The sequence below is a fragment of the Bombina bombina genome, chromosome 2 (assembly GCF_027579735.1).
Source record: "Bombina bombina isolate aBomBom1 chromosome 2, aBomBom1.pri, whole genome shotgun sequence".
NCBI classification, from domain to species: domain Eukaryota; kingdom Metazoa; phylum Chordata; class Amphibia; order Anura; family Bombinatoridae; genus Bombina; species Bombina bombina.
In genome coordinates, this window is record NC_069500.1 from 924,133,164 (window position 1) to 924,148,776 (window position 15,613).

Here is a 15,613-nt window from a genome sequence, read left to right on the forward strand (position 1 = left end):
ATCTTTGTTACAACTGATAAATAAAACTCCATCTAAAATATCACTAGCATTCCAGATCACATTTTATAAAAGGGAAAGTTTGCCGTCACTTTAACGATAATTTGTTCGACAAATATAATACAGGTAGAAAACCCTTTTTAGTTTGGATTTTGTAACTAAAGGTAGTTTTATATCATTTTACATACATAGCACCCTCAGAAAGATATTACAGTATTGCAATCAGAAAGGTGATATGTGTTGTTTTAAATAAATATAGACTTTGTTTGCATTTTAGAACACAGACAAAACAAAGACACAGGCAGAAAAGATTGTGACTAACAAATAGGTAAAATAGTAATTCTTTACAATTTTATTTTTAAAAAATATTAATTAAAAAGTTTTAATTTCAGAGTAAGTTTGGATTTTGGGGATTTGTACCTATATTCATTTTAGCTTAGTACTGGCTTAAATGTTAGCCTGGTGGTCAGTAAAATCAACTGGGTGGTATGGCCATTAAATAGGTTTTGGGGAGAACACTGGCATACCTAAGTAGGGCCAAGGCAGCAATGCACTACATTAAGCTAGCTGGTGATTGGTGGCTACACACTTATTCCTTTTCTCATTGGCTCACCAGATTTGTTCAGCTAAATCCTAGTAGTGTATTGCTGCTCTGGAGCAGACTTTAATCAAGTGTTTAACCCATTTGTATGAGAGCAACACACAGTTTATGTCGGTTAAAATATTTTTGCTTGAAAGAGTGTATGTTAAACAGTATTGCTTCATACTTGAGAAAGGGAGGAATATCCTGAAAGCTAGTCTACTGTAAATATGATGTTAATACAATAAAAAAGGTATCATTGATCAATGCAATACTTTTTTTGTTATATACATCACTGGACTAACACGGCTTCTCCAATCAACGTGTATATATGTGTATATATACAGTGGATATAAAAAGTCTACACACCCCTGTTAAAATGTCAGGTTTATGTGATGTAAAAAATGAGACAAAGAAAAATAATTTCAGAACTTTTTCAACCTTTAATGTGACCTATAAACTGTACAACTCAATTGAAAAACAAACTGAAATGGTTTAGGTAGAGGGAAGAAAAAATATAAAAATAAAAAAATATGGTTGCATAAGTGTGCACACCCTTAAACTAATACTTTGTTGAAGCACTTTTTGATTTTATTACAGCACTCAGTCTTTTTGGGTATGAGTCTATCAGCATGGCACATTTTGACTTGGCAAGATTTGCCTACTCTTCTTTGCAAAAACACTCCAAATCTGTCAGATTGCGAGGGCATCTCCTGTGCACAGCCCTCTTCAGATCACCCCACAGATTTTCAATCAGATTAAGGTCTGGGCTCTGACTGGGCCATTCCAAAACTTTAATCTTCTTCTGGTGAAGCCATTCCTTTGTGGATTTGGATGTATGCTTTGGGTTGTTGTCATGCTGAAAGATGAAGTTCCTCTTCATATTCAGCTTTCTAGCAGAAGCCTGAAGGTTTTGTGCCAATATTGACTGGTATTTGGAACTATTCATAATTCCCTCTAGCTTACTAAGGCCCCAGTTCCAGCTGAAGAAAAACAGCCCCAAAGCATGATGCTGCCACCACCATGCTTCAATGTGGGTATGGTGTTCTTTTGGTGATGTGCAGTGTTGTTTTTTTCACCAAACATATCTTTTGGAATTATGGCCAAAAAGTTCAACCTTGGTTTCATCAGACCATAACACCTTTTCCCACATGCTTTTGGGAGACTTCAGATGTGTTTTTGCAAAATGTAGCCTGGCTTGGATGTTTTTCTTCGTAAGAAAAGGCTTTCGTCTTGCCACTCTACCCCATAGCCCAGACATATGAAGAATATGTGAGATTGTTGTCACATGTACCACACAGCCAGTACTTGCCAGATATTCCTGCAGCACCTTTAATGTTGCTGTAGGCCTCTTGGTAGCCTCCCAGACCAGTTTTCTTCCTGTCTTTTCATCAATTTTGGAGGGACATCCAGTTTTTGTTTATCTCTGTTGAGCCATATGTTCTCCACTTGATGATGACTGTCTTCACTGTGTTCTATGGGATATAATCTAATGCCTTGGAAATTCTTTTATACCCTTCTCCTGACTGGTACCTTCTAACAATGAGATACCTCTGATGCTTTGGAAGCTCTCTGTGGACCATGGCTTTTGCTGTGGGATGTGACTAAGAAAATGTCAGGAAAGACCTACTAGAGCAGCTGAACTTTATTTGGGGTTAGAGGCACTTTAAATGATGGCAGGTGTGTGATGACTCTTATTTAACATGATTTTGAATGTGATTGCTTAATTCTGAACATGGCTACATCCCCAGTTATAAGAGGGTGTGCACACTTATTCAACCACATTATTTTAGGTTTTGTTTTTTGTTTTCTTCCCTCCACCTAAAAGATTTCAGTTTGTTTTTCAATTGAGTTGTGTAGTTTATAGGTCACCTTAAAGGTGGAAAAAGTTCTGAAATGATTTATCTTTGTCTCATTTTTAAAACACAGAAACCTGACAATTTAACAGGGTTAAGATTGTTTCATTTTTTATTAGATAATGATAACATAAGAAGACAGGGTCACAGTGTGGCGCCCTTTATCTGTACAGAATCAAGGGTTAATATTCCTGGAAGGGGATTATTGAACAGGGGGGTTTATACATGATATTGTTTGTGTCATCGCTGCGTTTTGTGCGAGATGGGCTCTGGCAATGTGTGGAACTTTAAACAGGTTACTTGCGGGAATCTTCTGCGGCCATTCCTTGGCGCGCATTCCCTAGTGCAGGGACGGCCCTGCAGGGCACGCCATGTGACTGGGTGCGAATATCTTTCCTTTTCGGTTAATCTGTGACGCAGGAGATGTAACGGTTGCTAGAGTCCGGGTCCTAGGAGGTGGTGAGTGCCCCGGCCATTGGCGGTATAAAGGTGCCTTTTTTGTAAATCAAGTTAGTCTACCATTAGCGAGAGATATGGAGGATTTTGACGCATTAGAGGGCTAAGTCTCATTCCTGTGTTTATTGTGAGGAGGTTCTGGTAGACCAGCCTGCTCAATTTTGTTCCACATGCCTTGATAAAGTTACAACATCTGAATCTAAACGGATTTCTAGTACTACTGAGCCGTCCACCTCTGAGGGTTCTTCATCCCGTGAGGTGCGTTCCCTGCATTCATCTCCGATGGCACATGCAGTGCCCCGGGGTCCAACCATCACTCCTTTGGGAGAGATTCAATGGCCGTCAGACTTTGCGGACCAACTGCAATCGGCGGTTTCAAAGGTGATCCATGCTTTACCACGTTCTGCTAAGCGCAAGCGTAGAGTGTATCATAGTGGCCTGGCCCAGAGTTTGTCCACACCGATGGCAGATCCAGAGGCTCTATACGAGGACAAGGCCCACTCCGACTCTTCGGAGGAGGCCCCTTCTGGGTCGGAGTCTGCGTCATCTAAACCTCCTGCTGCAGAGGAGCCTGGTTATAGGTTTAGGAAGGAAAATTTGCGTTTTCCGCTGCGCAGGTACTTGCTACTTTGGAGGTTCCAGAGGAACCTGCGATCCCTGAGCTTGACAAGGTGTACAAGGATAGGGTAGTGCCTCAGACTTTCCCGGTTCCCGTTAAGATGGCGAATATTATTAAGAAAGAATGGGAGGGATTGGAGTCTTCCTTTTCCCCTTCTTCTTTTAAAAGACTGTTCCCCGTTCCGGACTCTCAGCTTGAGCTGTGGGGGACCATCCCTAAGGTGGATGGGGCTATCTCTACGCTCGCAAAGCGGATGACTATTCCCCTCAAGGATAGTTCATCGTTTAAAGAGCCCATGGATAAAAAGCTGGAAAACATGTTGAGAAAGATGTTTCAGCACATGGGGTTTGTTTTTCAGCCAGCAAAGAAGCTGAGACATATTGGTGTAAATCCCAGTGTGAAATGGTCGAGGGGGAGATATCCATCAACGAAATACAGTCTGCGACGCCAATATGCAAATTATACGCCTGAATGCTAAGGTGTCAGGATTTTATGTTTTAGCGCACAGGGCTCTGTGACTGAAATCTTGGTCTGCGGACATGACCTCTAAGGCAAGGCTGTTGTCCTTGCCTTTTCAAGAAAAGATCCTGTTTGGTCTAGGATTGGATTCGATTATATCCACGGTTACGGGAGGCAAGGGCGCTTTCCTACCACAGGATAAGTGTGCTAAGCCTAAAAGATCTACTTTTCGTCCCTTTCGTGCGGATAAGGCCCAGCGCCAGCAACCCGCTGGCGGACCAGTCCAAGGGATCTTGGAAGCATGCTCAATCTTGGAGCAAGTCTAAGCAGAGCAAAAAGCCAGCCGAGACAAAATCGATATGAAGGAGCGGCCCCCGACCGGTCTCCGGATCACGTAGGTGGCAGATTATCTCTATTATCAGACGCATGGTTGCAGTACGTTCAGGACCCTTGGGTTCTAGAAGGGGTCTCCCAGGGTTACAGGATAGGGTTCAGATCCCACCTGCCTGAGGGCAGATTCCTCCTGTCAAACCTGTCTTCAAGACCAGAGAAGAGAGAGGCCTTTCTAGAGTGTGTAAGAGATCTCGCCTCTCTTGGGGTTATTGTACAAGTACCACTAGTAGAGAGGGGTCTAGGGTACTATTCCAAACTATTTGTGGTTCCAAAGAAGGAGGGCACGTTCCGCCCAATTTTGGACCTAAAGTATGTAAACAAGTTTCTGAGTGTTCCATCGTTCAAAATGGAAACGATCGGATCTATTCTGCCCTTAGTTCAAGAGGGGCCGTTCATGACGACTATAGACTTGAAGGATGCTTACCTTCATGTGCCAATCCACAGGGACCACTTCAGGTTCCTAGGATTTGCATTTCTGGACCAACACTTCCAGTTTGTGGCCCTTCCTCTTGGTCTGGCGACGGCCCCGAGAGTCTTCACAAAGGTTCTTGGGGCGCTGCTTGCAGTGGCCAGATCCAGGGGCATTGCGGTGGAGCCTTACATGGACGACATCCTAGTTCAGGCACTGTCATTAAACCTCGCAGAGGATCATTCGAGGGCTCTTCTTCTTCTGCTCCAGTCTCACGGTTGGAAGATCAACTTAGGAAAGAGTTCCCTGGTTCCCAGCAACAGGGTGGAGTTCCTGGGCACGATAATAGACTCTATGTCCATGAAGATATTTCTCACAGATCAGCGGCGCAGGAAGCTTGTGTCCACCTGTTAACCCCTTTAGTCCTCCTCAAGCCCGTTGGTGGCTCAATGTATGGGGGTGATAGGTCTCATGGTGTTGAGCATAGATGTCGTCCCATTCGCGAGGTTCCATCTCAGACCTCTGCATGTTGAGACAGTGGAATGGCGATCATTCAGATCTGTCACAGCTGATATCCATGGATGCTCTGACTCGGAACTCCCTCTCTTGGTGGATCCGTCCGGAGTAGCTGTCCATGGGTACATCCTTCTTGAGACCGTCCTGGGAGTTTGTTACCACAGACTCCAGTCTGACAGGATGGGGAGCTGTTTAGGGTGCCAGAATGGCACAAAAAAAGTGGTCCAGGGAGGAGTCCCTCCTTCCGATCAACATCCTAGAACTGCGAGCAATTTAAAATGCTCTGAAGGCATGGCTTTCTCTGGAGTCAGTCAGTTTCATCAGATTTCAGACCGAAAACATTACCTCGGTGGCTTACATCAACCATCGGGGGGGTACGAGGAGCTTCCTTGCGATGAGGGAGGTGTCTCGGATTCTGGAGTGGGCGGAGTCCCACGACTGCTCGCTCTCAACGATTCACATTCCAGGTGCGGACAACTGGGAAGCAGACTTTCTCAGCAGACAATCCTTCCATCCAGGGGAATGGTGTCCACACCTCAAGGTGTTTGCAGAGATTTGTCACAGATGGGGAACGCCGGAGATAGATCTCATGGCGTCCATACTCAATTGCAAGCTACTATGGTCCGAGGTCCAGGGATCCCCAGGCAGATCTGATAGATGCCTTAGCGGTTCCATGGGGATTCAGCCTAGTTTACATATTTCCACCTCTACCTATTTTGCCTCAAGTAGTGGCTCGCATCAAACAGGAGCGGGCCTCGGCTGTTCTGATTGCTCCTTCATGGCCACGGAGGACGTGGTTTGCGGACCTGGTGGGGATGTCATCCTCTCCGCCGTGGAGGTTACTTTGTCACAGGGATCTGATGGAACAGGGCCCCTTTCAGCATCGCAATCTAGATTCTCTGAGGCTGAGTGCGTAGAGATTGAACGCCTATTCTTAGCCAAGAGAGGTTTTTTGAAAGTGTGATTGATACTCTTATTCAGACAAGGAAGCCAGTCACTTGTTGCATCTACCATAAGGTTTGGAGGACTTACTTGTCCTGGTGTGAGAAGCATGGATATCCTTGGCATAAGGTGAAGCTATCCAGGATTCTGTCTTTTCTCCAAGAGGGGTTGGAAAAGAGTCTTGCCGCTAGTTCCCTAAAGGGACAGATTTCGGCGTTATCGGTTTTGTTGCATAGGAGGCTCGCTGAGCTCCCTGAAATCCAATCTTTTGTTCCGCCTTGGAGCTTAAATTTAGTCCTTAAGGTTTTGCAGAGGGTTCCTTTTGAACCTATGCATTCCATTGACATTAAGGTTCTGTCCTGGAAGTTTCTCTTCCTACTGGCTATTGCATTGGCACGCAGGGTATCTGAACTAGCTGCCTTGCAGTGTAACCCTCCTTATCTGGTGTTTCATGCAGATAAGGCTGTTCTTTGCACCGGGTTGGGGTTTCTCCCCAAGGTGGTGTCTGAACGTAACATCAATCAGGAAATATTGGTTCGTTCTTTGTGTCCTAACCCTTCGTCTTCTAAGGAGAGGTTAATTCAAAATCTGGACGTGGTCCGTGCCTTGAAGTTCTATCTTCAGGCTATAAAGGATTTCAGACAGTCTACATCTCTGTTTGTGGTGTATTCTGGGAAGCGCAGGTTGCAAAGGGCCTCTGCTTCTTCTTTTCGTCTTTTTGGTTGAGGAGCTTGATTCGCCTGGCTTTTACGAGTTAGCGGGACATAAGCCTCCTCAGAGGATCACAACTCATTCACTCGAGCTGTGGCTTCGTCTTTGGCCTTCAAGAATGAGGCCTCTATGGAGCAGATTTGTAAGGTGGCTACCTGGTTCTCCTTACACACTTTTACAAAGTTTTACAAATTTGACATTTTCGCTTCTGCGGAAACTATTTTTGGGAGAAAGGTATTGCAGGCTGTGGTGCCCTCAGACTAGGGTCCGCCTGTTACCCTCCCAGTTTCATTCAGTGTCCTCTAGAGCTTGGGTATATGTTCCCAACAGTAATGTATGAAGCCGTGGACTCTACTCCCCTTTAGATGGAAAACATAAATTATGCTTACCTGATAATTTCATTTCCATCGAGTTGAGGAGAGTCCACGGCTCCCGCCCGTATCCCCGTGGGGCGAACCTACATTTTTATATTCTTCCGGCACCTTTTATACCCCGATATTTTTCCTGCTGTTCCTGGTTCCCTCGGCAGAATGACTGGGGAATAAAGGAAGTGGGGGAGGTGTTTAAGCCTTTGGCTGGGGTGTCTTTGCCTCCTCCTGGTGGCCAGGTTCTTAATTCCCAACAGTAATGAATGAAGCCGTGGACTCTCCTCCCCTCGATGGAAATTAAATTATCAGGTAAGCATAATTTATTTTTTTCTGAGTGTCCCTTCCTTCAACATAGAGACGATAAGGTCCATCCTTCCTTTAGTTCAGGAAGGCCAGTTTATGACTACTATAGATCTGAAGGACGCTTGCTTTCATGTTCCAATCCACAGGGAACACTTTCAGTTCCTGAGGTTTGCATTCCTGGACCAGTACTTCCAGTTCATAGCCCTTCCGTTTGGCCTAGCTACTGCTCCAAGAATCCTTACAAAGGTTCTGGGGGCTCTTCTAGCTGTTGCCAGAACTCAGGGTATTACGGTAGCCCCATACTTGGACGATATTCTGGTGCAAGTCCCTTCTCAGTCTTCTTCGATCACATGGATGGTAGATAAACTTGGAAAAGAGTTATCTTATTCCAAGTACCAGGGTGGAATTCCTGGGTGCCATAATAGACTCCATATCCATGATAATATTTCTAACAGACCAGAGACGTTGCAAGCTAACTTCGGCATGTCTTGCCCTCCGGACCTCCTTGAGTCCCTCTGTGACTCAGTGTATGGAGGTGATTGGTCTCATGGTGTCCTGCATGGACATCATTCCTTTTCCAGGTTCCATTTCAGACCTTTACAACTGTGCATGCTGAGACAGTGGAATGGAGATTATTCTGATCTGTCTCTACAGATTGTATTAGACAGCCGGTCAAGAGAATCGCTCTCTTGGTGGCTCTGTCCAGATCATCTGTCCCGAAGGACATGCTTCTTAAGACCACCCTGGGAGATTGTGAATACGGACACAAGCCTATCCGAATGGGGAGCTGTTTAAGGTGACAGCAAGGCACAGGGGTTGTGGACTCCCTCTCGATCAATTTTGGAACTACGGGCAATCTTCAATGCCTTGAAGGCTTGGCCACTTCTGGGTTTGTCCAAGTTTATCAGATTCCAATCAGACAATATATCCTCAGTGGCTTACATCAACCATCAGGGGGGAACGAGAAGTTCTTTGGCGATGAAGGAAGTATTTCAGATTCTGGAGTGGGCGGAGGCCCACAGCGGTTCACTATCAGCTATCCACATTCCGGGTGTGGACAAATGGGAGGTGGATTTTCTCAGCAGCCAATCCTTCCACCCAGGGGAATGGTCTCTCCATCCCAAGGTGTTTGCAGAGATATGCAGCAAGAGGGGGACGCCGGAGATAGATCTCATGGCGTCCCGTCTCAATACCAAGCTACCCCGGTACCGGTCGAGGTTGAGGAATCCCCAAGTGGATCTAATAAATGCACTAGCAATGCCCTGGAGATTCAAACTCATATATCTTTTTCCTCCATTACCGCTTCAAGCAGGAGCGGGTATCAGTAATCCTGATTACTCCATTGTGGCCGCAAAGAACGTGGTTTGCAGATCTAGTGGGGATGTCCTCATCTCCTCCTTGTCACAGAGACCTGCTGTTACAAGGTCCATTTGTTCATCAAAATCTAGATTCTCTGAGGCTGCCTGTGTGGAGATTGAACACATTGATACTCTTATTCATGCTTGTAAACCAGTTACTCAGCGTATCTACCACAAAGGGTGGAGGACCTACTTTTTCCTGGCACAGATTTAAGGTTGCCAGGCTCTTATCTTTTTCTCCAGGATGGACTGGAGAAGGGCCTTTCTGCTAGTTCCCTGAGAGGTCAGATTTCGGCCCTGTCGGTTTTATTGCACAAGAGGCTGGCTGTGCTTAGAGACGTGCAGTTCTGTGTTAAGGCTCTGATTAGAATCATACCTGTGTTTAGATCTGGGGCTCCTCATTGGAGCCTAAATCTTGTTATTCGTGTTTTGCAACAGGCTCCGTTTGAGCCTCTGCATTCCGTTGACATTAAATTGTTATCTTGAAGGTTCTCTTTTTAATGGCTATTGCCTCTGCGTACAGAGTTTCTGAGATCTCTGCTTTGCGATGTGAATTCCCTTGTCTGATTTTTCATGCAGATAAGGCAGTTTTACGTACTAAATTAGGTTTTCTTCCTAAGGTTTGTGTCAGATCGCAACATCAATCAAGAGATTGTGGTTCCTTCCTTGTGTCCTAATCCTTCTTCATCGATGGAACGTTTACTTCACCATTTGGATGTGGTTCGCGCCTTGAAGTTCTTTCTTCAGGCTACTAAGGAGTTTAGACAATCTTCCTCTTTCTTTGTTGTCTTTTCGGGGAAGCGTAAGGGGTAGAAGGCTACTTCAACTTCCCTATCTTTTTGGTTAAAAAGTGTCATCCGCTTAGCTTACGAGACAGCGGGACATCATCCTCCTGAGAGGATAACGGCTCATTCCACTAGAGCAGTGGCTTCCTCTTGGGCCTTTAAAAACAAGACCTCTATGGATCAGATTTGTAAGGTGCCTACCTGGTCCTCCTTACATATTTTATCTAATTTTTACTAGTTTGATGTTTTTGCTCCGGTTGAAGCAGCTTACGGGAGAAAAGTTTTGCAGGCTGTGGTGCCCTCAGAATAGGATCCGCCTCTTCCTTTTTGTACCCTCCCATTATTCATTCAGTGTCCTCTGGTGCTTGGGTTTAGTTTTCCCAACAATAAGGAATGAAGCCGTAGACTCTCCCTATCTTAGGCAGGAAAACATAATGCTTACCAGAGAAATTCCTTTCATTCCGGATAGGGAGAGTCCACGGCCCCCACCCGTTTTTTCTTGTCTAAGGGCGGCCCCCTATTATTTATCTTATTCTTTTGGCACCATTTATACCCTGATGTTTCTCCTACTTTTCCTTGTTCCCTTGGCAGAATGACTGGGGTAATGAGGAAGTGGGAGGGATATTGAAGTCTTTGCCTCCTCCTAGTGGCCAGGTGTTGCATTTCCCAACAATAAGGAATGAAGCCATGGACTCTCACTATCCGGAAGGAAAGAAATTTATCTGGTATGCATAAATTATGGGAGGTTTTTTGTTTTTGTCTTTTTAAAAACATGCACACAGACATAAATTTTTTTAAATATGTTACTGTTCTCTTATATGCATGATATTATTTTTTTTTCACTGTACTGCCCCTTTAAGAGCGCAAACAAATGGCAAACTACTCTCACGTGCTGTACTATAAAGGCAGGTGGCAAAAACTCTTTGAGATAGAAATAAAAATGCATAGTAATATCTGCAAAAATGCTTTGCAAGTTCTTACTATTTTTTTGCATGTAAGTGTGCGGTTAAGCATTTATGTACAAACATATACAGGTTGGTAATGAGAGCAGATATCATTAAATGAGCACAAAATAAATGTGTAAGTTATTTGTCTTTCATTTTAATTAATCAAAACAATTTAAGTGAAGAAGCGCTTGATTTTGTATGTACTATATAGACAATACTAAAACCCTTACGGACATTTTGGGGTTTAGGAGGAGATTATTTCTCCTGTTAAGTGTAGTCAGTCCACGGGTCATCCATTACTTATGGGATTATATCTCCTCCCTAACAGGAAGTGCAAGAGGATCACCCAAGCAGAGCTGCTATATAGCTCCTCCCCTCTACGTCATACCCAGTCATTCTCTTGCACCTAACTAATATATAGGACGTGTGAGAGGACTGTGGTTATTAAAATTAGTTTTTATATCTTCAATCAAAAGTTTGTTATTTTAAACAGCACCGGAGTGTGTTGTTTTTTCTCAGGCAGCATTAGAAGAAGAATCTACCTGAGTTTGTGTATGATCTTAGCGGTCGTAACTAAGATCCATTTGCTGTTCTCGGCCATTCTGAGGAGTGAGGTAACTTCAGAACAGGGGACAGCGAGCAGGGTTCACCTGCAAGGAGGTATGTTGCAGTATATTATTTTCTAAGGAATGGAATTGACTGAGAAAATACTGCTAATACCCATATAATGTAAGTGCAGCCTTAAATGCAGTAGTAGCGACTGGTATCAGGCTGATATGTGTGTATGTTACACTGAGGTATTTCTGGGGAATGGAACTTCACTAAGAAAATACTGTATACATTTAACTTATATTTGAGCCCCCACTGCAGTGAAAGCGACTAGCAGCAGGCTTATTAGTATCATTTCATAATTTTATTTTAAAACGTTTTACTGGCATGTTAATCGTTTTTTTCTGAGGTACTTGGTGATAAAAAAATTTGGGCATTATTTTTCCACATGGCTGTCGTTTATTTATGAATAAATTCAGTTTACTGAGCTTCCCCACTGTTAGAATATGAGTGGGAGGGGCCTATTTTGGCGCTTTCTTGCGCAGTAAGAATTCAGTCACAGTCTTCCTATTCCTTCCTCCATGATCCAGGACGTCTCTACAGAGCCCAGGGGTCTCCAAAACTAGTTTTTGAGGGAGGTAATCACTCACAGCAGACCTGTGAGACTGTGCTTTTGACTGTGATAAAACGTTTATATTCTGTTATCCGTTTTTTGGGTATTAAGGGGTTAATCATCCATTTGCTGGTGGGTGCAATCCTTTGCTAACTTAATGCATTTACTGTGAAAATTTGGTTGTTATAACAAATTTGGTTCATTGTGATTTCAACTGTGACAGTTTATTGGTGCTTCTTAAAGGCACAGTAACGTTTTTTATATTGCTTGTAAATTTATTTCAAAAGTATTTTCCAAGCTTGCTAGTTTCATTGCTAGTCTGTTAAACATGTCTGACACAGAGGAAACTCTTTGTGCAATATGTTTAAAGGCCAATGTGGAGCCCAATAGAAATTTGTGTACTAATTGCATTGATGCTACTTTAAATAAAAGTGTACATGTAAAGAAAATTTCACCAGACAACGAGGGGGAAGTTATGCTGACTAACTCTCCTCATGTGTCAGTACCTTCGTCTCCCGCTCAGGAGGTGCGTGATATTGTGGCGCCAAGTACATCAGGGCGGCCCATACAAATCACTTTGCAAGACATGGCTAATGTTATGACTGAAGTATTATCTAAATTGCCAGAAATTAGGGGTAAACGTGACCACTCTGGGGTGAGAACAGAGTGTGCTGATAATATTAGAGCCATGTCTGATACTGCGTCACAATTTGCAGAACATGAGGACGGAGAGCTTCATTCTGTGGGTGACGGATCTGATCCAAGTAAACTGGACTCAGACATTTCAAATTTTAAATTTAAGCTTGAGAACCTCCGTGTATTGCTAGGGGAGGTATTAGCGGCTCTGAATGATTGTAACACGGTTGCAATTCCAGAGAAAATGTGTAGGCTGGTTAAATATTTTGCGGTACCAACGTGTACTGACGTTTTTCCTATTCCTAAAAGGCTTACAGAAATTATTAACAAGGAGTGGGATAGACCTGGTGTGCCCTTTTCTCCCCCTCCTATATTTAGAAAAATGTTTCCAATAGACGCCACCACACGGGACTTATGGCAGACGGTCCCTAAGGTGGAGGGAGCAGTTTCTACTCTGGCTAAACGCACCACTATCCCGGTGGAGGATAGCTGTGCTTTTTCAGATCCAATGGATAAAAAGTTAGAGAGTTACCTTAAGAAAATGTTTGTTCAACAAGGTTTTATATTACAACCCCTTGCATGCATTGCGCCTGTCACGGCTGCGGCGGCATTCTGGTTTGAGTCTCTGGAAGAGACCATTAACTCAGTTACATTGGATGAGATTACAGACAAGCTTAGAGTCCTTAAGCTAGCTAATTCATTTATTTCCGATTACGGCTAAGAATTCAGGATTCGCCATTCAAGCGCGCAGAGCGCTGTGGCTTAAATCTTGGTCAGCCGATGTGACTTCTAAATCTAAATTGCTTAACATACCTTTCAAAGGGCAGACATTATTCGGGCCCGGTTTGAAAGAAATTATCGCTGACATTACTGGAGGTAAGGGTCATGCCCTGCCTCAAGACAGAGCCAAACCAAGGGCTAGACAGTCTAATTTTCGTGCCTTTCGTAACTTCAAGGCAGGAGCAGCATCTACTTCCTCAGCTCCAAAGCAGGAAGGAACTGTTGCTCGCTACAGACAGGGCTGGAAACCTAACCAGTCCTGGAACAAGGGCAAGCAGGCCAGAAAACCTGCTGCTGCCCCTAAGACAGCATGAAGTGAGGGCCCCCGATCCGGAAACGGATCTAGTGGGGGGCAGATTTTCTCTCTTCGCCCAGGCTTGGGCAAGAGATGTCCAGGATCCCTGGGCGTTAGAGATCATATCTCAGGGATATCTTCTGGACTTCAAAGCTTCTCCTCCAAAAGGGAGATTTCATCTTTCAAGGTTGTCAGCAAACCAGTTAAAGAGAGAAGCGTTTCTACGCTGTGTAAAAGACCTTTTATTAATGGGAGTGATCCATCCAGTTCCGCGGTCGGAACACGGACAAGGGTTTTACTCAAATCTGTTTGTGGTTCCCAAAAAAGAGGGAACCTTCAGACCAATATTGGACTTAAAGATCCTAAACAAATTCCTAAGAGTTCCATCGTTCAAAATGGAAACTATTCGGACAATCTTACCTATGATCCAAAGAGGTCAATACATGACCACAGTGGATTTAAAGGATGCCTACCTTCACATACCGATTCACAAGGATCATTATCGGTACCTAAGGTTTGCCTTCCTAAACAGGCATTACCAGTTTGTAGCTCTTCCCTTCGGGTTAGCCACGGCTCCAAGAATCTTTACAAAGGTTTTGGGCTCTCTTCTGGCGGTACTAAGACCGCGAGGAATTTCGGTAGCTCCATACCTAGACGACATTCTGATACAAGCGTCAAGTTTCCAGACTGCCAAGTCTCATACAGAGTTGGTTCTGGCATTTCTAAGGTCGCATGGGTGGAAGGTGAACGTAGAAAAGAGTTCTCTATTACCACTCACGAGAGTTCCCTTCTTGGGGACTCTTATAGATTCTGTAGAACTGAAAATTTACCTGACAGAAGACAGGTTAACAAAACTTCTAAATGCTTGCCGTGTCCTTCATTCCATTCAACACCCGTCAGTGGCTCAATGCATGGAGGTAATCGGCTTAATGGTAGCGGCAATGGACATAGTACCTTTTGCACGCCTGCATCTCAGACCACTACAATTGTGCATGCTAAGTCAGTGGAATGGGGATTACTCAGATTTGTCCCCTATGCTGAATCTAGATCAAGAGACCAGAGATTCTCTTCTATGGTGGCTTTCTTGGCCACATCTGTCCAGGGGGATGCCCTTCAGCAGGCCAGACTGGACGATTATAACAACAGACGCCAGCCTATTAGGTTGGGGCGCTGTCTGGAATTCCCTGAAGGCTCAGGGATCATGTACTCAGGAGGAGAGTCTCCTTCCAATAAATATTCTGGAATTAAGGGCAGTTCTCAATGCTCTTCTGGCTTGGCCTCAGCTAGCAACTCTGAGGTTCATCAGGTTTGTCGGACAACATCACGACTGTGGCTTACATCAATCATCAGGGAGGGACAAGGAGTTCCCTAGCGATGATGGAAGTCTCAAAGATAATTCGCTGGGCAGAGTCTCACTCTTGCCACCTGTCAGCGATCCACATCCCAGGCGTGGAGAACTGGGAGGCGGATTTCCTAAGTCGCCAGACTTTTCATCCGGGGGAGTGGGAACTTCACCCGGAGGTATTTGCACAACTGCTTCGGCGTTGGGGCAAACCAGATCTGGATCTCATGGCGTCTCGCCAGAACGCCAAGCTTCCTTGTTACGGATCAAGGTCCAGGGACCCGGGAGCGGTTCTGATAGATGCTCTGACAGCACCTTGGGTCTTCAACATGGCTTATGTGTTTCCACCCTTCCCGATACTTCCTCGACTGATTGCCAGGATCAAACAGGAGAGAGCATCTGTGATTCTAATAGCGCCTGCGTGGCCACGCAGGACCTGGTATGCAGATCTAGTGGACATGTCGTCCTGTCCACCATGGTCTCTGCCTCTGAGACAGGACCTTCTGGTTCAGGGTCCTTTCAAACATCCAAATCTAATTTCTCTGAGGCTGACTGCATGGAGATTGAACGCTTGATTCTATCAAAGCGTGGATTCTCGGAGTCAGTGATTGATACCTTAATACAGGCTAGGAAACCTGTTACCAGGAAAATTTACCATAAAATATGGCGTAAATACTTACATTGGTGCGAATCCAAGAG

General features: G+C 44.5%; 1 protein-coding gene across 4 annotated transcripts in view; it reads left to right on the plus strand.

Annotated features, from left to right (window-relative positions):
• RUFY3 (RUN and FYVE domain containing 3) overlaps window positions 1-15,613 on the plus strand; it is a 237,395-nt gene that overhangs the window by 219,250 nt on the left and 2,532 nt on the right. The window contains exon 19 of one of the 4 annotated variants that reach the window (XM_053703338.1): window positions 275-325. The exons of the other annotated variants lie outside the window; for them this stretch is intronic. Within the exon in view, the coding sequence (XP_053559313.1) occupies window positions 275-325 (51 nt within the window). The remainder of the gene's footprint in view (window positions 1-274; window positions 326-15,613) is intronic. 4 annotated transcript variants of the gene reach the window in all.